This window comes from Bombus pascuorum, chromosome 8 (assembly GCF_905332965.1).
Source record: "Bombus pascuorum chromosome 8, iyBomPasc1.1, whole genome shotgun sequence".
Classification (NCBI taxonomy): domain Eukaryota; kingdom Metazoa; phylum Arthropoda; class Insecta; order Hymenoptera; family Apidae; genus Bombus; species Bombus pascuorum.
In genome coordinates this window covers 10,285,032-10,310,078 of record NC_083495.1, presented here as the reverse complement: position 1 = coordinate 10,310,078, position 25,047 = coordinate 10,285,032, and the positions used below count along the sequence as shown (strand labels likewise).

Sequence of the window (25,047 nt, the reverse complement as noted above, 5' to 3'; positions counted from 1 at the left end):
CACCAAACGTCTACCAACTGTACAAATCTCAATTCAGATTCCTATCAACAATCTCGCGTACGTAGTTGCTAAAAAGTCCCCAAAGAGATACTACATTCTCGAGGGAATCGCGTGCGACTATTCATCGCACGAATAAAATGAAAAAAGGATGGAAAAATAGTAAAGAAAAAGACAGAAAGAACCGGCCTCTCGCGGCGACACGTGCGAAAACGTTCGTAGAACCGCTTTCGCTGAGTTGGAAACGTGCAACAGAAACGAGAGTAAGTACACGCATCTGTTGCCTCGTGGTAATTACGGTAGAGGGCTGGATAACTACATACATGACGCACACGTGCGCGACCAAATCCACATAAAACCGTCCAACCAGTAATACGCACGCGCGTGCACACGCGCGTACAGTAGCTTCCGAAATTATTTGTCATAGAAAACTTTTATACATGTTGTACATCTTATATAAAACATTCGAAATGTTATTAACATTGTCATGATTCCATTGGTAAAATTTCCATAGTGTTCGACTACTCTCGTGAGCCACTATATACACACACCAATAATCACAATGTCTCGGAGACTAGATGGACAGAACGCAGCGAAAGAGAGAAGAGAGAGACCCTCGCCCTCGAACAGCCAAGCCGCACGGCAATTACGTAGGGGAGACGCTCCCATTGTTCTATACTAATTTTCTACCTGGTAATAGACGCGTGTATATGTCCGGTGGTTGCGGTGATAGAGGGGTCTTACGGTGGTTTCGTAGCACCCCGCGGATTCACGGGAAAAGATGGTTCCAAATACAACAGATGTGGTAGAAACAGAGCGATATGTATAATGCGGAATTGTAGGCGCCTTCGTGTAAAAACAGCCCGTCAATCGTCGCAAAATAGTACAACTTGCCTTCGCTTGAAGTATAAATAAGTCAGACATTATACTACGATGTGAAACAAACTTGTATGGTCTTTTTTAATTATTTTCTCAGAAGGTGTAAGGTGTATCAATAATATAATAAGTAGAAATTGTATACGGTGCTATAAGATATTATAAAAAGTTCCTTCACCTTCCTTTTCACTATGAAGTACCTGTTTCATTGTTGGTTTATTATTTTTTTTTTTTTTTTACTAAATTTGTTTCATTGTTACCGTTACTAAATGTGTACAACTTACTTGTGTGTATTACTCGTAATGTTTCGCTAATAAGAACTAGTTTGTTGACTTCATTGGTAAACAACGATTCCAAGATTTTCTTTGTAACTTTGATGTTCTATGACGAATAGAAACGGAGTAGCACTCCAGAGGACAAGGGTCGAATTCAAGTTATCGGAAACGGCATTTGATATCAATCTCGGAGCAAAATCGCGCTCAATAACGGATATATCTCGGTTCGTGGATTCCCTTAGAGAGCACATAACTTTCTTGGTACGAACAGTTCAAGTAAAGATAATTTTATTAAACCGAATCGTAAGTTACTCGTTTGGCAACCAGCCAACCTTCACCGCCCTTTTGTATGCATTTCTAAAAGACATAAAAGATATAACTTAGAAAAAATGAAGCTGGCACCCCGCTGGGGGTAGCCACCCACATGCTATATTTATTTTTATTTTATTTTTTTTTTCTTCAGCAATAAGATATAACACTTTACCAAATGTCCATAAGGACAAATTGTAAAATAACCAAAATAAAATAAAATTAAAAAAAAAAATTTCTAAAAGGTTCCTTCTAAGTGTCCCTGAGGACCCCCTATGCGGTAAAAAGCTGCCATTTTGTTACCTCATCGTCAGACAAATTCTATTAAGAACCAACAACCAAATAAATAAAGAATGAAATTCAAGAACAATGCATAAAATACAATGGGTGGAATGAATTGTTGGTATAAATTAATTTTGAAAAGCGAGAATCAACGAACAAATAAGCAAGTAAAAGATAATGATAGAATGAAAGAACTTTTGCGGAAAATTATTTGTAACAAGCAAAAAGGATGTTAAGAGAATTTTCGATAAAAATTATTTTTAAAATAGGAACAGGATGAAGAGAAGATTTCATATACGTTGTTCGAGGTTTCGAACTGATTTCGCAACATGGTCACGCTGTGGTTTAAAATGTCATCGCCCAAGGATACGCACGCGTCGATGAAGGGTAACGAAGTTTCGGCTAGCTCGATAGATGCGCGCACAAGAGGACAATTCGAGCGTACAGCTCGTCAGGTTAATTGAATTTATGGCTCGATATTCCGGGCGTGAGCGATTACAATCGACGATAAGCAGAATCGCGTGAAACTTCTGCGCGGTGGATTCTCGTTAACGAACGGATTCGCCTCGAACAATACCTTCGAGATCGTTGCTCTGGCTTTTCAATTCTTCGTTCATTTCAATAGATTATCTAGATTGAAGATTACTGGTCCAGCTCGTAAGAAGGAAAACTGTCATGAAAATAATACCCGAGCAAGGATTTAGAGTACGCTATCTTAATTGGAAACTATTACTCCGATCTTAATCCTCATTGAATTACTTTATACCTATTTCACAGACTTCTTTATTCCGAAAATCAATCTCCTTTAAGTAGCATACACAACGACCATGATAATTTACTTTGAAAAATGCTTACACGACACTGAATAGTCTTTTAAAAGAACTTAAACAACTTTGTATAATCTTAAGTAACTCTTAGGAGACCTTTGATGACTATGAGTGATCTAAGACAAGATTCTGTGTAACCTCGAATGATATCCTTAGTTAATCCTGAACAACCTTTGTACAATGACATAATCTACATGTCACAGACTGTCATATTTAAGTACACAATGTTATCTGATGAAAAGTAAAAATAAAATTGAGGTCGGCCGATTGGATGTAACACTATTAAAATTCGATATGAAATGAAGCGAATGGGATGTTGAACATAACGAGGACAAATTTTCAGAGTTTCACTGGTGCTAAGCTAACGAGGCTCGTATTCGAAGCAGTGAGGAATCTCCGGTGGTAATACAAGCTAAATTCCAGATAACTCAGCGACCACGCTGTCTGAGTTTTGATCTTTAACCCTAGAATTTCCCATGCGAGGTCGAAGGCTGACTCGTGACTTGGTCAGGGCACGTCATAAACTCGATTTGAAATTATTCCTACGATTCGAATAGTTCGAACATGAATTACGCTCTCGTACCTTTAGGATCGTGCGCAATTTTCCTCCATCCATTTCGAAGAATCTACATATTTCTTACTGATAACTTATTTTCCAAGGCACCTACTATTTCAAAATTCAGGGAATTAAGAAGAACCAAATTTACTCCTTTTTAACGCGATTAATTAAAAAGTCAAACTGATCAACTACAGTTTCGAAAAGATTTATTTACTTCTGTAAGTTTATTATTGCAGGAAAATCACACGAAAAATTCAAAATTGAATCATCAATTGCAAATCCTTAAAAATTGTAACATTGAACATTTTAATCTACGAACTTGGTCGATATGACTTTTAAACACTTTGAGATTCCAAAAGATTTTAAGTTCAACATAGAAAATTTTCTTTTTCCTTTTTCTTTGTTTTATAAATTTTATCACATTACGAAGAAACAGATTCACCCCTTCTAAATATAATTATTTGAAATTTCAAAAGATTTTTAATGTGTTCCTTTTAGGTCGAAATCCTCGAACTTCAATGCAGTCGCGATATCAGAGAATAGCGACCTTCTCGAACAAATGAGTCTCTTAGAAACGGAAGAATCGTTAATGCGTTGCAAATGTGGTAATACAACGATGGACTCGTTTCTCCGTAGAATCTCATTAACCGGGTTGCTCGATGACTTGAAACACGTTAATGCTTGCACACACATCTCCAAGAATCGACATCAATCACTGTCGAGCCAAGAAGTTCAAACGTTCTCTCTCGACGCGGCCAGCAATTTACATCCACCATGAATTCATGGTAACCATGGCGCGAACATCGAAACGAAAGGGGACGAAAGGTTTTACGAGACCAGTGACGTAGTTTTCTTCTTTTCACTTCAGTCAGGATCGTTTCTTTAAGTATTTCAACTATACAAAGGATTTTGATATTATGGGGAAAATTTAAATAAGTCGTATATAAAGGAATAAGAAGAAAATATTACGAATATTTAATGATTTTGTCAACTTTTTCTATAATATACAGAACATATATTTCAATGTTGTAATATAAATTTGTATAACTACATAGAGTTGCTTGGGAAAAAAAACGCTATGAAATTCGCTGAAGTATTATTAAGTAAAGTTATTTTGTTTCTTATTTATTTTAATTTTGTGTGAAGTCGCACGAAGATTCACAATTATATCAGATTGCAAAATGTGTCAAGGAATGTTGATCGTTAGAAAATACTAAGAAAAAGAAGTATTGCAAGCGTCGAATACAAGACAATTACTCAATTCAGGTCGAGATTAATAATTCAAACAGCGGCACCATATTCAGATGACATATAAACACAAAATGAAGTTTTTATACGCGCGATGCAAATCTCAGCGTTTAAAACGAATCTCGTAGTACGATCTATATAAAAAAGGATCCTACGAGCAGATTGAAAATTGTCTATCGTATTTTCTTTTACTACGTTGCTCGTTAACGTCATAGAAAATCAGTGAAGATCCAGACAGCAAAATGCACGACGAGTCAACGAACAAAATATGTACCTAGAAACGCGGCTCGCGAGCCGATGCACCGGAGGTTACATAATTTTCCACGAAAGTAGCATCCACGAATCTCGTGGAAGCGATTTATGTGCGAAATATTTTCGCTGGCGGAGGGAGAAAGAGGAAGAGGTATCCCCCTTCTGTCTGGACGCACGTTCCTCGCATGTAAATCTCGCGTTCCTCGTATGCCTGTGCACGGGAAAGGGCACGCGTGTTCAGCCACGTATATACGGAAAAAATATAAATCCATCCGACGATAGAATCGACTCTAAATTTCCAACGCGCTAATAAAATCCGCGGTCGATCCCTAACTCGCTCGTATTTCGTCTCGTTTAATTACACGCGATTCTTAACAAGCTTCGAGTAACAAGATATTCGTCGGTCACCGAAAGTTGGAAAGACACGGGGCTGTTTACATGCGAAAACCATGTGGAGAAAAAACCACAAGTGTGTATTTGTAAACAGTCAGAGTTTTGTATTGTTTGATCTTTAACAGAAGAGTACTATAATGCGCGTCAATGGAAAGAAAGGAACGGTTCGATATATTTAAAAATTGTAAGGAGGTGATAAATTGAAGAAATTTGGTATAAAATCAATAAGATAACTAATGTCAAGTCGATCGGTAGTAAAATATTCTGAATAAATAAATAGCGAGGGCACACGTTTAATCCTTAAATCAGATAGGAAAGCGCAGTTTAGGTGATATGTGTGGAGAACTGATTATATTATCGAAATATTTAATACATTATCCAATCAATGTGTGTGACTATACGAGAAATTTCCATCATCTCAATGGAATTTCCCTACAAGCAGGAATCTAACGAATTTATGTAATAAGATCAAGAATCCAAACCGAATTTGACACATACTCAACATACAACACATACGTGTAATTATAACGAAAAACGTTCAATATTTCGTTGGAATTTCTCTAGAAGTAAGAATTTGGTGAATTTAGATGATACAAGACCAAATAAACTCGAACGTTTACAAGCCACGTTACACGATTCGCTTCGCGTTGAACTCTAGATTCAAGCCCCGAAATACTAACATACAATTAAAACAAGCAGCCAGTGAATGTAGCGGAAAACGAACAAGGGATCGTTTAGGCGGACGCACGTAATCGACGTGCAAAAATGCAAATGAGCTGGAGGGGCGGAGAATTTAATCCAAGTGATTTTCCCTCGGAAAATATTTCCCAAGCAGAGCCTCGGACGAAAAGCAGGCACGTTCTCGTCGTTTCAGGGATGGATCCCGATGAATCTTTGCCCAGCACAGTATCCAACCGTGGGACCGGATATGCTCGGATAGATTCAATTATCGGACGACGAATGGAATTATCCAAATCCGATATCGGTCGTTCGATCGGCGTTGCTCGAATCGTCTCGCTTGCGAGCAAATTGGAATCAGCGCCCTGTCAATGGCTCGCCAATGGAGCATTTATAGAGCAATGCTTGCCGCATAAAGCGTGCGCGTAATAAGTTTATACAGGGTGTTTCATTCAACGGTAGAAAATTTTCTTCGTGTTATTGACTCTCGTCCAACTATAGGTAGATCATTTTCAAGTTGGTTGTCACGAACATCGAATATCTTATTTCACAGAGCTGAAGCTATCAACTAACAAGGCTTTCTACCCCTATATGACAACTGAAGCGTGAGATTATTTTTCCTTAGTAGTAAGTAATTACAAATTGAAATAATCAAATATTTTCTGGATAATATTAACGTAACTTTTTGTTTTAATTTTTTGTTTTTATTTTAATAGAGAGATGTTACAAAATAGCAAAGTTATTTATTCCTTATTTGAAACTTCCTCTAGAATCTAGAACATCGTAATTTGACCCTAACGCATTTTCCGTGTATTCGTCTCTGTAACGTCATCAAGAATTTAATTATGATAAACCATTTTGATGAGATATTTTATAGACCTAAAACTAGGAAAATGAAAAGAAATTGATTATTTTAATTAATCAAGGACTGTTTATATTAACAGAACAGATCGGATGATTTTCGTCTTAATATTTTCAGTCTTAATTCATGTCACCCTGTATAAACGCGAAAGAAGGTAGGATGCCAGCTTGTCTTAATCTAAGCGTAGAATATATTCCGTGGGATATGCTGAGTCAAAAAAAAATTTAACATCGAGGGAGACGAAAAAGGTCGAGGGTGGCACCGGAATGCTAATGAGAAAGGTTGGTGGATGAAAGTGTCAAGGACACTTCAGGGTCACTCATGTTTTTCGCTGAAGCGTTATATTTGGTTAAAGATGCATGCGTGATAAGTAACCATTATGTATTTAAATTCGAGCACGTTTATAGCGGCTGAATAAAGACGACTGAAATTTCGTTTGAAATAAAAGTGTAGATGTAGTGTATAAGGTGGCTAGGTTAGATGGAACACCGTGTATGCATCATTGGAACGGATACAATGGAACAAAAGGACACAATACGAGAAAAATGACGGTATTCGAGCGATTTAACCCAAATATAACGCTGGACATTTTACTTAAAAAAGCGTCCACGGGGCCATTTTTCTAGTCCCTATCGCTAACCCTATGAAATATTCATCATCGGTATATCCCGTGATGAATGATAAATCGTTGTTAGTGCAGCGTTCTTCGACCAGATATAAAAAAAAAAAAAGAAAGAAGAAAGAAATGTACAACCGAGATATTGCTAGAATATAATGCTCCATACATGTATGTATGTATACTGATACGGATATATACGTTTTCACATGAAGCGGAAATACAAGGCTGAGGTCGTTTTATCTATAAGTTAACGCTCGGTGGAAAATTCGTGAAACTCTGAAAACAGTTTTGTTCCAACAATATAGCTTAGAGTTTAATACATTGGCCACAATAATTAGAGAATCGTTAGTACGAATGGTTCTATTGTATTAATCAAACGACGAGGAGGACTATAGGAGTTCTATAGGACTTAATATATATTGACATGTTATTCGTACGATACTATAATAAAGATTGACTTTCAAACGATCATTACAACAATGTACGCAGACACGAGAAGGAGATACAGAAATTAAAATGACACGAAAAACGATCTTTTAATTGTTTTGAACAATCTAGGTATTACACATACGGAGAGATTTAATACAATCTTACTGCAAATAAATTGCAACATCAAACACAGCTCTAAATGAAATCTTATCATTTCCAATCAACAAGGTAAAGAGTTATCTGAATTACCTACACGTAAAGGGGATTCACAATTGCTATTCCACGGACTTCACCCCGTCGCCTCCTCTATTAACCTACCATACCTTAATAAACATTTTATTTCAATCGTACCAGCTATTCAGTTTATCTGGTCAAGATATAATATCAGTTTCGATATCTCAAGTAATTTATTCATGTTATACTACTTTAACTCTACTATATCTACAAGTATACATCTATTTTCGCGTATCTTGGTTCGCGTACGATCGCAGGGTGTTCGTAAAAAGGGAGCTACAGCACCATCGACCAGTAAAAGCTTCCCTTCTGACCTCGCTCTTCGTCTCTCGCGACCACCCTTTGTCACCCTCGCGCAACCGCCCGTTCCACCCTCTCCACCCCCGACCGCCCGTCCCTCCCAGTCACTTTCTTTCCGTACTACTTCTCGTCCCGTCGTTACTAGCCCCCCTTCTGATTTAACCTTCCCCCTTCCTACCATTGTTTCTTTTCCTACTCTTAGCAATACATCCTGCAACACCCGCCATTGTTTTCCACGACAGCCGACGTTTCGAGGGACGAACTGGGAGCAGGGAGCCGGTATTTAACCTTTCTGATATCATGCGTTTCGCAACAACTCCTTCTTCCCTATAAAGATTCTTCGATAGGTTGCAAAATGGAACAAGCTTGATCGATGAATCGAAGGTTTGAGATAGATGGCTGGTGTTCGAGATGCAGAGGAGTGAAAAGTTAGTGAACTTTGAAGATGTTCTCGAGTCCTTTGTTGCAAGCATACGGTCTAAGAGATCAAACCACATACGATACTGTAAATCGCGTGTAATCAATCATCTTCTCACCAGAGAAGACAATTAGCCTTCTAAATAGAAGAGATCGCTTTATCCATCTGTAACATCTAAACCACATGAAAACTACGTTCTACGACTCGTCTCAATTCTCGACGCCTAACTTAAGCAGAACAATCAGCTAAATAAAAAATGCAGTATAATTTCCAAGAAGAAGCGGTTCTTCGGTCACGTTCAGTTCAAGATTTGAGATGCTTAGCGCATCCTGCGAGAGGTGCAACACGAAGAGGCGAGAACGTGCACACTCTCTTCTCGCTACACTGCCGATGCATTAGTCTAATTGAAATCCGGATGGCATGGCGCGCGTGACCGTACACTGACTCAAGCTGTCACGCTTTCAAATAGGTATAGGCGTGTCATAGATGTGCGCCAGGGTTGCTCACTTGCTACATACCGGGTGACGCGTCCACGTCGTCGCCGTTCTTCGTCACGCGATCGTTAATGAAATCGGAACGGTATCGGCTAGATCGTCGTAGTAAATCCTCGAATCCAATTCGAGCGAAGTAAGTGAACTAAGCATTTCCTTCGTCTTCATTAGCGAACAAATTTTTGAAGAAAATTCTAAAGTATTGTTGGATTTCAATTAAGAGTATAGTCTTGTAATACTACGATAGAAAGCACGCCAGTAAAGAAAATATAACGCGACGCGCTAAAAGATAAATTATGCGATGCAAACCGTCGTAAATAACTCTTAGAGTTAATTTGCCTTTATGAAATGAATATACAAAAATAACTTTAATGGGTGGCGTGACTAAAACAATGCGCTTTGCACGTTTGACCCTCGACGAATAATTTACTTCTTTTGGGACATCACCTTCATTGAATACATAGATTAAAAAACGTATCCATTCGTTTGCAATCATTTTCACACAATCTACGTTATCGAATTCAGTTTTCTAATATCATACGCAGCTATGAAAGGATGTTTCAAGAATACGCTTAATGTTTCTTCGTCGCTTACATTTTACAGTTTTATGAAATTTTAATAAACCAAAGTATTGAAAACGTTACGACGAACTATCGGTCAGTGCTTAATGAATATTAATTCATTTAAATTGTGATTGGTATCTTTCTATACTTCGACTCTCGTGCAAATTTAAATTCCAACTTGAATCTTTAAATTGAAATTTAAATTTGAATCGCAGCTTGAATTTCGATCGTAATTGGAATCTCTGTAAATGTTGAAGTAAGAATTAATTTTCGTATCAGACGAACGCTTCCGTGATGTTCAATCAGCTCATACGCAGCATCAATCGCGCATCTATTAGCATTCACGGAGTCGCGCCGATGGAAAACAAGAGTTCGTAATCGACGCGTATATCCGCGTGTCAGAAAGTAGCAAATTAGCGTCGCGTGTTGCAGATGGAGGATAACCTTGAAAATTCTAGGCAGAAGCGATCGACTGGTCATGTGGAAAACCGACGTGACCGGTCGTGCAACGACACAGAACGAACGCGTCTCCGGGAACGAGCGTATATACTTTCTAAATGTATGCGCGTCGCGTACGCGCATGCGCCGAGAAAGTAAAATGAGATACTTTCTCTACGTGGTCGCAATTCTTAAAGGGGTGGCACCCGTGTAAATAAAAGAAGGAAACGCGTGTCGTAACCGGCGACGAGGGAAACCGTTCAAAACTCAGCGCGCGTACGCCTGCATGCTTATTAACGGAAAATTAAAGCATAACACACTTGGAACGATGTTCCTTCGCCGTTGCAAATGGACCGTGTCTAAAAATACCCACGTGCTCTTATGGAACAACCGTTATGACGTCCCTCTGCGTCTTCCGAACGTGTTTAAAGGTGGGCATTTTTATAAATTTATGAAGTACCACGTACAGGGTGACTCGTTTTGAATTGTACATGAATATGAGAAGGCATAACGCGTTGAATGAAAAAATGCCGAATATAGGAGGCGTTGAACCATTCTCAACGAACTGAATAATTCGCTGCCTAAAATTGAAGCGAGCAAAAAATATTTTATTTAGCGCAACAACTGATTTCGTTGTTGTCTGAATTTGAATTACAACGTATGAGTTCCTCCGTTTATTAGAATAAATTAATAAATTTACAGCCAAACAGAAAAGAAAAAAGAAACTGTCTCGATGTCTTGTGTAATGATCGAGAAAAGAGGAATACACCTTCGACGAAATATTTCGAAACAAAATAACGATTTCAAAAAAATATTGAAATTTTGGAAGGATCTTAAAATCTTAACGCGTCGGACTTTTCTATTTACTTTTTGACGCCACGAAAACCTCTCGATCCTATTTTCTCTTTCGATTCTCCTAACGCTTTCTCTAAATTAGGTCAACGCGTATACGAACACGATGCACCGACGCTCATTAACATTGTTCCGCAGCGTTCACCGCCGAAATTACTTTCACGAATGACTGTAAAACTCACTTGATCGAGTGTTCTGAAACAAAACACGTTAATTCGCCAGGCATGCACGCAATTAGCATATTTTAGCGGTAAACTGTATCGCCTGATAATATCCAATGTTGCCGAAGACGTTGCTCGGACGCGAGGCGGAGTGTTTACGCGCGCAAATGAGAGCGAATACGATTCGTTCTGTCCCTCTCTATCTCGTTCTTCGTTTAGTCTTTTTCTCGGCCTTGATCGCCTCGCCGCGGAGCAAGGACCGTGCAGAAAAAGGAAAGGAGTATATATACCAGGGAGAAGCGGCGAGGATGAAGTGAAATCTGACTTCCCCTCTGTTCCGTCCAGATACACGCGTGTGCCTGGCTAAAAGACGCGAGACACGGCTGTACGAATCGTTCGTTTCGATTGGAAACCGAGATCGAAAAGCCTGCTTATGATTAGTCCCATCGAGAATGCTAATCCTTTAAGAGCTCGTTAAATTTTAAGAAGAACAAAACACCTACCTATTTGACTATCTTTTATGTTTAAATTTATTTATACGTAATGTCTATAAAGTTACATAAAGAACTAACTTTGTTAAAAAAACTCTCCTGTTTTGTATTTCTGATAGGAGATTAGATATCTAAACTTTAGCTATATAACTTTATGAAAATGTAACTTGTAGAGGTAATTCTTCGTTATACGTAATCGTTTAGAATAGCGTTAAAGAATATCTGAAGAAATTCAGCGGACAATGGAACACTTTGTAATATGTCTCCGATAAAAAAAAAGTAATAAATAGTAGATGAAAGACGGTTTAACTTCTTGAATTTTATCCAATATGCAACAAGTAAGATTATGAAGTTGCATATAGATTGAAAAGGATTGCTGTTGCAGAAGTACAATGGCATATGACGCTTCGAATTACCATTCATTGGAAGATTAAAATTCTGTTAAAGTAGTATCCATTCGCATGGTCACATAACGAAATGCGATAAAATTCAATGAATGTGGATAATGACGATGATATATTACAAGATACGTATTCTATGCGAAAGACGCAATCTCACGTGCCTGATAAAAGCTTCTATATTATGACACAGTGTTTGTTAACGATTGCTCTTCTATCTTTTGCCTTTTTCAAGATAGAACCATCAAATCAGGGGAATTGTTTACACGTACATAAGATATCGTTTAAGGCTGAATGCATACGAGCGACATTTTACCGCGCGATCCCGCTGCGACCATATGCCTGTCTTTATTGTTCTTAATAGGAAAACAAAGACACGACATATGGCCGTAGCGGCATCGCGCGATAAAATGTCGCTCGTGTGCATTCGACCTAATAGCACAACTACGTTATCTACTAACGTTTTTCATACTATAGATACAATAAGTGCAAAATAAAAAGAAATATGTTCAGAAAGATGTGGCAAAAAATTCAATTACACCAACGACAATGTCCGAAAAAATTATCGATACAATGCTGTTCGCCAGACGATCTTATGCTTTGAAAAAAATTGTGTAACTGTATGGAACGTGTTTTTACGACAGACACGATCAAATCAACGTTGCAGTAAAATAACTGACTTCGACTTCACGCTTCGGTTCACACCGCGCAACCATGTAGTAAATTATTATTACAAGGTGTAACATACGCTTTCGAGCAAAGGTAAGAAAGTAATTTACGCGACACATGAACGTTGGCCACGTGCCAACTCAATTACAGTTAAAAGTATGAAAAAAGAACTTCGATCATCGTTTCGACGCTCTTTTCCTGTTTGATTTATCATGAAACGAGTTTTCAATGCGTCCTCGAACCGAGAACGTTCCGCTTCAACCAGAATATGGTTTAAATTTCGCGCCCTCTATTATGACAGCTACTTTCTCTGTTTGCAGATATTTCCGCGAGGAAATCTCTCTAACGTTAAAAATGAAGATATTCTCTATGGTGAAAGCTTTACAAACTAGCAGATGGCGCTATTAAGGAAGAAAACGCTGATACGATCGATCCAAAATCATCGAGTCCCTTTTATGGAAAGTCAAACGTCACCGATTGCGGAAGGTGAGACGACAGGTAAGAATGAAACAGCACGAAGAAACGTGACGGTGCATCAGGAAGATGGGAAATCATTAACCTTGCTTACTCGAGCCAACGGGTCGTGGAATTTGTATGCGTCATAGGATACGCGGGCATCTTCAGCGATGCTTAAAGAGACGCGAGAATTATAATGCATTGCCACACGTTCATCTTGCGGACGCAGTGACAATGCATATGTCTTAGGCTACCGAAGATAATGGATCTACTGCGTCGGACCACACGACTCGACGCGTAGCTGTCGACTAAGATCAAAAACGTTTCGGAATAACGAATTAGAAAATTCCATCAATTCGCGTCATAAACAAAAAAATTCCTCCCTATTTCTGCGTCGCGTTATTACAATTACACGGATTACACAATTAATCGTTCGTGTTAATTTTCCAGTTGATACATCAAAGTAATTCACAGAGGATTCGCCGATTATTTTGTGTATTATTATGTACAATTACACAAGATTCATTTCATGTTAATCTACGTATCAACATAAGAATTTTACTTAATGTAACTATTCATACGTCTACATTGAATCACCCTGTAACAGAACGTACGTACGACAATATAAATCCACGTGGTATACGGTGCTATAGCTATAGTATGTCCTAAATCATTGAACCATTCAAGGTCATCCATTAAATCATCTTACAAACAACTTTCCCTCTCTTCGTCTTCAAATAAGTCTTTAACCAATCCTTGAATGATCACCAAACTTCGAACACGCTATACTCAGCCGGCATAAAGAAAAAAGAAATATCTCACCTTCCGTAAACTTCTTGGTAATGCCGAAACCAGCGGTAGGTCGTCGCCATCCTCTCCAATTATTACACAACGATTCCGGCTCGCTGCTCCAGCTGCACAGAGAATCCTCTTCGAAACGGTCAGAATCGTCGAAGGAGTAACGATCGGTCTCCTCCCATTCGATTATCTGAGGAGCACTCGATTGACCGGCGACATTATCCACGGCCACGGATACGGCGGAAGCGGCAGCCGGCTCTGTTCCTCGAGCACCGCTACCAGATCCGCCGCCACCCCCGTTACCGCTGTTGCTGCTACCATTTCCACCGCCCCCTCCTCCGCCGCTTCCACTGCCTCCACCGCCACCGCCGCTACCACCCACCGCCACGGGAGACCGAGCCAGATTGCCTGCCAGTTTTAATTGTCGTACGAATCGGCACGCGCGACACTACGAGCCACTGCGCCCCCGAACGACCACCGTGTTCCGACGACGGCCCCACCGCGATCACGAAGCGACGACACCGCCGCCGTCTCTTACGAGCCGAGCCACCGTTCGACGTGCAAACCCTTCAACCCTGTGCCCCACGCGGATCGCCGCCTGCGGGAGAATAGTTATCTAGAGTTATTTAGAGGGTTGACGTATGTTTCTTTTGTTTGGGATATCAAGGATCGTATGTGTTGTCTTTCATTCATCAGGGTTCGAATTCCGTTTTATTTTGACGCCTTATAGACGAATGATTTTTGCATTTATAAGTAAGTAATTATACCAGCCAACTCGGTTTAATTTGGTTTTATAAGTAGGTAATTACAGTAGGGAATTCGAACTTTGGATCTTTAGACCTGAATGGTTTAACTGGCTGAACTATTCAGTAATTGTCTACCTGTGCTTAATAGCGAATGAATAGCTCTATTTGTATCTATACAATGACCACTATTCCCCCTTACAATTAGACAATTTGCTTCTCTATTTGATAATACATATAAATATCTTTTACGATTATGTAAGCACATGTTTGATTAAGACAACTTTTGAAACATTAGCATTTCTCAAATTCATTCGTTCGATGTTACTAAATACATTTATTGCAATGAGAATTAATAAACAAAGTAACATAGCATTACTCAAATCTCCCCCTTTTGATTTTTGAATACAACGATATTCACCAACCTCGATATTAAAAGCAATAGTCTTTTCCCACATTGTCCAATATATGGAAACGAAAAGGAAAATAAACAACACATACAATGCCTTATTATCAATAAACAATAATAAAATGAGAACAGCAAAACTACGTCACACATGCAACAGGAATAATGAACATTCAATTTGGATGGAACATAAAAAAGAGAATCTTGTGTACATATAGAAAAAAAAATTTTGTTTAAGGAGAGTCAGACAATATCTCACGGATAATGCTTTTAGCTTATATGTTCGCCAGGCTTTTCATGACTGGACACCTATGAAATTTGTTAATTGAACTCTAATTTGTCCGGCATGGTAGGGTAATTGGTAAATCCGGGCGTACGCCCCTAACCACCGTTTTACCACCGCCAACACGGAGTCCCGATACTTCCCTTCTATTAGCCCTCTCTGCCATCACCGACAGCTATAACAGCAACAGTCGCTACTTTTAATTGTTCCACCAATCGGTGTACAAGCAACATTGTAATACTTCGTACCCCACATAGTAATACATACTTACTAATGGACGTTTATTGTTTTAAAAGAATTTAATTATTTTGCTCTATTTTATACTAACTTGATATTTAACGTCATAAATAAAAATTGATATTTAAAAATGGAGAAATATTTAACATTGTAATAATTAAATAATTGTTCACATTGATATATTTAAATAATCGTTATCTCTTATTACTCTTGTTCAATTTCCAATCGTTTAGATAAAGAAAACGATCGACGTCGTTCGAAACATCGCTTAATATGCTAATGGTAATGAGATTAGTCGGTTAAAAAATGTGGATCACATTTTCAAATACTTTTAGTCTTTGTCGCTGTCATGTTTTGTCCGTGATGCCAAAGAAGGTCACCTTTCACTTTCCAATTCTGTTATTCAGTTTTGCTTATTTTCCATAAATAAATTTAAACCGGAGTCTAGCACACCACCGGAAGTTAACCCCCTTGACATTCGAATTAAATCGGATATTTAGTATGAATAATTGAATATGTCTCCCGGACCGTGTTTTTCGTGAGTAAGGTGCAACACCGACTGTAGCGCGTCGATCATGTAAACGCGTAAATAATCACCGAAGCACTGCGCGGAAAAAAACTTTTCTCTTTATAGACACTCTTGTTTGTGCACGTGTATTAGAGCGACAATACTATAACACAAATATTACATTCGTGATATTGGAATCACACAGATCGATTAAATCTGACTATTATTCGAAATTAACAAGTCCTCACCTAAACATGGGAAACATTTAAAGAGACATCGAATATACGTTGTTACTGTGGTTATTCGAAAACATTAAATTGCTTAAAACGCTAAGTAAAACAGAAACAGCTGATTTACGTCACTTCGATGTTTGAAGAAGCGTATTGATTTTTCGTATATTAAAGTATCATTTTCATATTTTGGATAATTTCGCGCCAGTCCTAAATGCGAATGAAAAAAACAAGAAAAAAGAAAGAAACATTAGAACGTCGATACATATGTATGTATATAGTCTACCGTAAACAATTAAGAAAGAAGAAATGTCCGATTTGTCAGCAAAGAATGTATAGCCCGTGGCGAATGTCAAACGAGCTGCCGTAAGATTAAGGTTAGAAAGGATTAGGTTAGGTTGAGCTCGCGTATAGAAGAAAGGGCAAAAAAAATTCGAAAGAGGGACACAAACGTATCAGTGACGCGACAGACGGAGGCATAAGGACCTTGGCGGGTCGACAGACCCACGTCAAGAACGTGCGACGACCCCGACCCCGCATAGAGGAGCAATCCCTCTCCTTTCATACATCTACTAGCCCGTATGTCTCACTGTTCCACCTTTCACACCTTTTGTACACATGGATTTCTAACCCTTTTCCTGCTTACCTCACCCTCTCTAACAAGTTTAACGTTCGGTCACTGGTGCACTTCACACCCCTCTTTCCTTCTTCTACTACTACTACTACTATTCCTACTACTACTAGCCCCACCGAACGAACAGTACGGTACCAGAACAAAATGAGGAATAGTACATAAACATGTATATAAATATGTATATATATGTACATATATGTATATATATATGTATATATATACTTTATGTATAGACACATACACACATAAAACAGTGCACTCGACAACAGAGTAGGACAGCTGAGCCACCACTGCCCCACCAGTTTTATGTAAGAGACATCTTGCACCGTGTCCGCGGTACCTTCCGCGAAGGTTAAGCCCAACACGGGCACACGAATAATCGCAGTTATTTACGTTAAAATTACGCACTACACCACTGCACTAGACCAAAACTTCAGCTAGGCTACCCCATCGACGACAACAACAAATATGGCGAGCGAACCTCCTCCTGCGCCTCGCTGCAACGACTGCCGACTATCCGCTAGGTGGCGATCAAAACGCCGCCCCAACGACCCCTACCCGTTTCACAGCTTCGGCCATACTCGGGCTATCTCGGATTTTGTTCCGATTATTTCGCGGCATTTTCAGATACAAAATATATACCTCGTTGTGAACATATTTTTAAGCGTATATACATGAAGAATCGAATTAAATTATGTGAAAGAAGTTATGTATGATGTTACTTTATGTTATTTACTATTGCGATCACGCTACTGAATAATGTAGTTATTATGGTTATCAATAGAAATGTTTACAATGTATCTAACTGTTATAATCGTAATAATGTTATTATAATATAATGTCTTGTGTCAAATAAAGTTTATGTTCTTTATTTATGTTCTTTTTATGTATTTTTTCTTCCTTTATCTCCTATATATTTTCGTCAAATTTGCAATCATTGCTATCGAATTGAATACGAATTTACATAGTCAAACCAGGTGAAGCATATCTAATCTTAGATTATCCGAAGTATCTAGTGACATTTTTATCCAATCATAATTCTTGAATTGTGCAGGAAATTTCGCGGGCTTTTATATACTGTTTATGATTTTAATGTATGTGAGTATTTATGATTTCTGGTAATTATATTTGAACAATTACATATTCTGACAAGCAAAGTGTGCGATAACATATGATATTTAAGTCATTACTTGTCATTGTATTACATCCCTCTGCAGCATATGATTTAATAACATTATTTATTATATCAAAGGTGGTATATGAAATAAGGTTGAGATAATTTAAGGATAATTTAAGTGAAATAAGGTTCAGATAATTTACAATAAAAGCATTTAATACACAAAATGTCATCGAATAAAGGCCACGAATCAAAAAAAAATCCAAATGATACAATGAAAATTTTAATTGCAACCGATATTCATCTAGGCTTTGAATATAACAAGAAAAGAGGTTGGTTTTTATAACTTATTATCTCTATTACTGAAATAAAGTAGAATTCATGATATAATATTCATATTTAATATTCACTAATTAATGTAAGGGCAAGAAACAGAAGATAGTATCACAACGTTTGAAGAAATTCTTCAGTATGGAATAAAATATAACGTAGACTTTATACTTCTTGGTGGAGATTTATTTCATGATGCCAAGCCATCGCAGACTGTAATGATAAAATGTATGGAACTATTAAGGAAATACTGTTTAGGAAATAGGTAAATAAAAGTTATTCTGCCATATTTTTTACATGTATTAATCAAAATATTATTTCTTAGGGAAATTAAAATTCAATTCTTAAGTGATCCAGAAATTGTATTTCGTCATTGTGCCTATAAAGTTGTGAACTATGAAGATCCAAATATAAATATTAGTATGCCAGTATTTTCTATTCATGGAAATCATGATGATCCAAGTAAGATATATAATATTTATCCCAAATACAATTATAACATTCTTTCAACTTATTTCTTATTGTGAATAAAATAATAGGCTTTGGAGCTGTTGGATCAATGGATTTATTATCAGTATCTGGTTTAGTAAATTATTTTGGGAAATCGACAGACCTTACTAAACTAACCATTGCTCCTATAGTTATAAAAAAGGGTGAAACTCATGTTGCATTATATGGGTTAAGTTATATGAATGATCAAAGATTATCTCGACTATTAAAGGATTTTAAAGTAAAATTATGAGGAAATTTATTTATTTGATATACATGTTCTTTATATATTTGTACTAACAAGTATACATTTTTTATAGCTTGATATGTTACGTCCAATGGAACTTCAGGATTGTTTCAATATATTTGTTATACATCAGAATCGCTCACCATGGAGTGAGCATGGATATGTTCCACAAGGCAAATTACCAGAGTTTATTAATCTTGTTATATGGGGTCATGAACATGAATGCCGTATTACTCCAGAACATATCCCTGAAACTACATACTATGTTTCACAACCAGGTATACAATTAATTTTTTATATTGCTCAAATTATAATGCAAAGATTACGTACAAAGGTTCTATATATCTATATACCCAACATTGAGATTACAGGAAGTTCTATTGCTACCTCCCTATGTGAAGGTGAAGCAAAACCCAAACACATTGGTATTTTGAATGTAAATAAAATGGATTTTAAATTACAAAGTATAAAACTACAGACTGTTAGACCATTTATTTTTGACAATCTAATTATTCAAGATCAAGATATACCAATACAAAATAATGAGCCACGCTCTGCATCAGTATACAATTTTGTTGATAATTACATAGAAAATGAACTCATACCCAAAGCCACCATACAGCTATCTGGTCATCCCAAACAACCTATTTTGCCTTTGTTGCGTCTAAGAATATTTTACAGTTCTGAGGATGAAATCTTCGATCAAAATAAGTAAAATTCAATTTTATTTATATTTTTTAATTAATTTAACACAGGGATAAACATATTTAATATGAAATATGTTTCAGATTGGTACAAAAATATTGTGATGAGGTTGCTAATCCCATGGATATGATTGTATTTCGCAAAAAAAGAGTTGTTAGTAAAAATGCAAAGACAAATTTGACAGACTTTGGTGATGAATTCGAAGAAATGGCACAAATTCTCTGTTACGAGGCAAATAAGGGTCTAACATAATTATTGTTATATTAATTAATATTCTTCAAATATAAAGAGCTCTTTTTTTATTAGGATGAAAAAGATTGGAACAAAACTGTACAAGGAGGTATAAAGAAACACTTCAGTTTGGAAGAAAATAGAGATAAATTAACAGTATTAAGCGTTAATGGTTTAAACGAAGCATTAAATCGATTTGTTGATGCAGGAGATATAGACGCTTTTAAAGATATTGTAAATCATCAAATAAAGAAAACTATTGCACATTTGGAAACTTGTGAGGTTGATACTGTTGAAAGTATTCGTAATGAAATTAAGAATTTTAGAAATAACCGAATGCAGGAAGAGGAAGAAGAAACCACTGAGGTATATTTAAATTAGGACAATTACTGTGATAATATTAAATTATTGCTAAAGTTTAAACTTATGTAATTTATAGTTGTGTATACAATAAATTTATTATTTTATAGATACGAAAATTTTTTAATAATGCAAAAGGTAGGACACAGAAAGGTTTTGAAATTAATACAAATAAAGATATTAATATAAGTGATGAAGATGAAGACAGAAATACAATGCCTACAACTAAAGGAGGTAGAGGACGCGGACATGGACGTGGACGTGGTAAAGCTAGTACGAAAACTAGTACAATTTCAACTACACATCTGCCTGCGAAGAAGCTAGGAAAGAAGATGGTAAATTGTGAAGATTTTTTAAACTAATAATTTTATATATTATAATTATTTATTATATTTTTTATACATCATTAATAATTATCGTATATTTCTTATCGTTAGGATCAAAATATTCGAGAAAATTATATGAAATTATTAGATACAACTAAGAAAAATAAACCTAAAGAAATCATTATAGACGATTCTGATTGAAATATAAATTATTAAAACTGATTCTTGAAAAAGATTGTATTTTATTTTATATTAAAATAAATTATTTTTTATATTTATTAGACGTTTACGATAATTACTTACCCTTGAAAATATTTTTATATTTCTATTTTATTATTGTGATTTACATTTCGATTTTCGATACTATCGAAACTCGACTCGCTCACTTCGCACCGGAACTTGAGGAACTACTTTCCTTTACACTTCCAACGTTAGTCGTGTTAGACAAGCGAATTTTAGTAGGTGCAATTGAAAGGTATTTTTCCCCAAAAACTTGTCGCTCTTCAAAAAATAACAACTTAAATATATCAAGTAAACACATTTGAATAAATTGTGCTTAAATTATTTTCTTATTATTCATTTAACATTAAGATGCTAGTGGCTGAATTTTAATTCATGAGGTTCTTGTATACTTGTTCTGAATCTCTGTCAAGACATAACCTTATAAAATCTAAATTGTGTAAATTAAATAATTTTAAGATCTTAAATGATTACATTTTGGAATATTGTATTATTGTAAGAGAATATATTTATAAAGAGATATAATATTTTATGTAGAAATGCCGCCAAAAAGAGGAAAGGTACAAAAGGAAGAGGTCCAAGTATCTCTTGGACCACAACTCCGTGAAGGTGAAGTTGTTTTCGGCGTTGCTCACATTTTTGCGAGCTTTAACGATACTTTCGTTCATGTAACCGATCTTTCTGGAAGGTATGTTTAACGAAAAATTTTTAAACTTATTAAATAATTGAATGTTTCGTATGTGAAAATTAATACATTTTTCTATAGGGAAACTATTGCGAGAGTTACTGGTGGAATGAAAGTTAAAGCAGATCGTGATGAGGCTTCTCCATATGCTGCTATGCTTGCTGCTCAGGTAAAAGATGTTGTATAGGTGTATCTCAAATATATCCACATTCAGGCAGCTCCTAGATGATATTGTTTAATCGTAGGAGCGTTCATGTGTGTGGTAAATCAAATTTCTTTCTTTGTATGGAAGTGTGCTTGCATAAATCACTTCTTTACCTGGGAGGATACATTTCATACAAAAACATATGTGTAATTATATGTAATAAATAATAAATTTTAACATTATGAAACTAATAAATACTTTTGTTTTTAATAGGATGTAGCAGAGAAATGCAAATCCCTTGGGATTACAGCACTTCATATTAAATTGAGAGCAACTGGAGGTAACAAAACAAAAACCCCTGGTCCAGGTGCACAATCTGCCTTGCGTGCACTTGCACGTTCTAGTATGAAAATTGGCAGAATTGAGGATGTCACACCAATTCCATCTGACTCTACACGTAGAAAGGGTGGTCGTCGCGGAAGAAGGTTGTAAATTATGTTTCTATGTATGGTTGATTGACTTCAAAAATAAAAATTTAAAAAATTTGTTGTGTTATGTTTTTATATTCTTATCTATACACACGGTAGTAAAATTTTACGTAATACACAAACTATCTAATATTGATTAGTATCGAATGCAATGCTTGTATACTACTCTTTTAATACATTTTTGTATAAATTTGTAATGTAAGGAATCCTGTATTAAAATCGTACATCCTGAATTTTCTTAACTTTCATGTTAAAAAAAATTATGTTTATTAGTAACCACTTGTTATAAAATAAATATAAATTAACATTTAAATAATAAGTGATACATATAGAATATGTGCAGCCTAAGTTAATCATTGAAGTTTAATATTTATATGACAGTAATAAGCATTAAGCACTTCCAACAATATTGCCTACAGTAAGATAAAGTTTAACTTTGAGATCTAATTTTTGAGGCGCTTTATGTTCCAATGTAGTAATAGTATTCACATATCTGTACTGCATAACAAAGCCAATTATAATTGGTTGACCATCACTCTCTTGTATATTTTCATGTGGAGTTACATGTAATTTTATTACAGCTTTATTACCTTTTCGCCAAATCACAAACCTTTAATAAAAAAAATATTAGATTTTAAGATATGGTAAAACAATCATAAATAAAATATTGAAAAATAAAAGTAATATTATATATACTTAGGGTCATCTTGAAAATTATGCGTATCACCGGTATCGTCATATTCAGCAGCATCGTCTCTACGAGGCAAAATAAGAGGACTGTGAGGAAGTACTAAATCTGCATTTGCAGTAATTTTGATAGGTTTTGTTTCCTCTGCTACAGGCACTTGTCGTACAATAGAAGGTAATAAATTTGGGGACTCAGATCCCTAAAATTATAGCAATATTAGGAAACAGCATCATTTAGGAAATAGCAGGCCTACATGACCCTTTACCTGTTGTGTATTATCTTGTTTAACTTCCTCCTGTTCATCCCCAACTGTTAAAATAGGTGTCATTGGTGTATCCAAAGATAATAGTACTACCTGAGTTTGATGTTGAGTTGGATTACAAAACTTTAAGAGCAATTCACTTGATTTACCGGGACGGAGAGGTTCGCAAGTAACGATCCTCACTTCCGGAACGTGATAACTACAACATAAGTATATATTAATATCAAAAGGAGAATAATTTATAAAATACAAACTTACAATGCAGCAAGTTGAATCTTAAACTTTGCAGAATGTGAACAAAAATCCGGTTTACAAAGATTATGTTCGCAAATTCGACATCGTTGCGATCTTCTAACTAACAATTGTCTATGCTGCGGACGCAATTCATTTACATTTTCTGTTTGTACATCTGGTTGTTGCAATCGTTGTTCCAATGTAGTAACTATATTCAAAAATTTCGCTTTTTAATTTGTGAATTAAAAGATTTCAATTTGATGACTCTGATACAAGTAAATGCTTACTCTTAGTTATTTCGACTGGTTTTGTAAAAATATCTGCTGGCAATTCCTCGACTTCTATACTGGCAATAGCTGGAGGTGGTTGGTCAGTTGATTCAGTAGCAGGTTTTGTAGGATGTCCTATACGTTTACGAACCATAGCAGATGTTATTCTGAACATAGCCTAAAATGAAAATAAAGATAAAGCATATATATTCTTTAAATCAGAACATGCCTCCTAAAATGAGTAATTTTTTGAACCCATTACAATTTGCATATAAGGATGCTTTGGTCGAAATTTCTTTTTTTCAGATTGTTGTTTTTCTATAGAAGCCAGTATTTTATGATAATCAATCAAAGTATTAATCCGGTTCATATGAGGATTTTCTTGTTCAGGCCAACCTCCAGTAGCTGGTTAAGACAATGTAAAATTATTGTTTTATTATTTAAAAAACATTTTAATATTGCAAGACAATAATATAATAAGTATTTTGAATAAACATACCCACAGACTGATCTGGAATACCAGCATCTCTGGAAGTCCATCGACATAGTGAACAGGATAGATAATAAACTTTCTTTGGTGTTGTTTTAATATCTTTGGAATCTTCACCTTCAACAGGTACTACTCTTAAAGGTGCATGTCCAGCTCTCGTGGATAATGTTTGAAAGCAACATGGACATTTGAAACAATTTGAACATCTGTCAACATATTCATAAAATACTACAAGGTGCAATTGATTGTATATTTAGAGACGTACATTTTCCTAAAACTTACTTATTCTTTTTAAGGCGAACTTCCGATGATGGCAAATTTTCCATACAATTGGGACAATAATGTGAATCAACCTATTAACAAAAATAAAAATTTAATACTCAAACTAAAGACAATCATATAAGAAGTGATCAGATTATATTCATAATGCATAATTAGATAATATTTAAATAGAATTTAAAAGATATATATGAATACCTCTTGACAGACACAATATCCGCAACGAATCTTCGAGCAATGTCTACAAAAGTAAATCTTTGAAATCGGTTTTAGAGAGCCACAGTTACATACATAACGCACATAGTCGGGTTGATTTAAATACGACATGATTGATTGTAGATTTTGATCTTATTTAGAAAAAGAAAACGACGGTTCTACTTGTTATAAAATGACACATCCTTCAACCTACATTTTATCTTTACTTCGAACCATATTTAATCGTATGTATAGTGTAGCAAGCATAGCAAACTGCTAAGCTAAAATTTAAAAATCCCCATATCGAATGAAACTTTTAATAATTTTTATTCCTACAATATCCTATTCGTT

The 25,047-nt window shown here is 36.0% G+C and overlaps 4 protein-coding genes across 7 annotated transcripts in view; 2 read left to right on the top strand and 2 right to left on the bottom strand.

Annotated features, from left to right (window-relative positions):
* Positions 1-15,076, bottom strand: part of LOC132909486 (zinc finger SWIM domain-containing protein 8 homolog) — a 107,312-nt gene extending 92,236 nt beyond the window's left edge. Inside the window, exons 1-2 of the mRNA XM_060964343.1 lie at positions 15,044-15,076; positions 13,900-14,323 (exon numbers count right to left, since the gene is read on the bottom strand). Of these exons, the coding sequence (XP_060820326.1) occupies positions 13,900-14,323; positions 15,044-15,076 (457 nt within the window). The remainder of the gene's footprint in view (positions 1-13,899; positions 14,324-15,043) is intronic.
* The window catches only part of LOC132909811 (small ribosomal subunit protein uS11A), a 111,831-nt gene extending 89,495 nt beyond the window's left edge, over positions 1-22,336 (top strand). The window contains exons 1-4 of one of the 3 annotated variants that reach the window (XM_060964919.1): positions 21,114-21,196; positions 21,499-21,649; positions 21,728-21,815; positions 22,065-22,336. In XM_060964919.1, coding sequence (XP_060820902.1) covers positions 21,501-21,649; positions 21,728-21,815; positions 22,065-22,283 — 456 coding nt within the window. In that variant the 5' untranslated portion in view covers positions 21,114-21,196; positions 21,499-21,500 and the 3' untranslated portion in view covers positions 22,284-22,336. Of the gene's footprint in view, positions 1-21,113; positions 21,197-21,498; positions 21,650-21,727; positions 21,816-22,064 lie in introns of those variants that run through there. The other 2 variants (XM_060964920.1, XM_060964921.1) reach the window with 2 other exon arrangements.
* LOC132909766 (double-strand break repair protein MRE11) lies at positions 17,976-20,983 on the top strand. Its single transcript, XM_060964807.1, has 10 exons — positions 17,976-18,365; positions 18,457-18,628; positions 18,689-18,825; positions 18,903-19,093; positions 19,173-19,377; positions 19,471-19,810; positions 19,888-20,035; positions 20,111-20,401; positions 20,506-20,730; positions 20,833-20,983. The coding sequence occupies exons 1-10, from the start codon at positions 18,260-18,262 to the stop codon at positions 20,920-20,922; spliced, it is 1,905 nt and encodes a 634-aa protein (XP_060820790.1). The 5' UTR covers positions 17,976-18,259; the 3' UTR covers positions 20,923-20,983.
* On the bottom strand, positions 22,335-24,956 carry LOC132909781 (dynactin subunit 4). 2 transcript variants are annotated; one of them, XM_060964871.1, is made up of 9 exons: positions 24,700-24,956; positions 24,505-24,575; positions 24,232-24,428; positions 23,995-24,137; positions 23,751-23,910; positions 23,488-23,671; positions 23,221-23,428; positions 22,976-23,166; positions 22,335-22,889 (listed from the first exon to the last, which is right to left on the bottom strand). In XM_060964871.1, exons 1-9 carry the CDS (start codon positions 24,826-24,828, stop codon positions 22,670-22,672), a joined length of 1,503 nt encoding a protein of 500 aa, XP_060820854.1. In that variant the 5' UTR covers positions 24,829-24,956; the 3' UTR covers positions 22,335-22,669. The 2 variants fall into 2 exon arrangements, with proteins under 2 accessions (XP_060820854.1, XP_060820855.1); XM_060964872.1 differs by having other exon boundaries at positions 23,233-23,428; positions 24,700-24,955.
* Between the last annotated feature and the right edge of the window lie 91 nt (positions 24,957-25,047).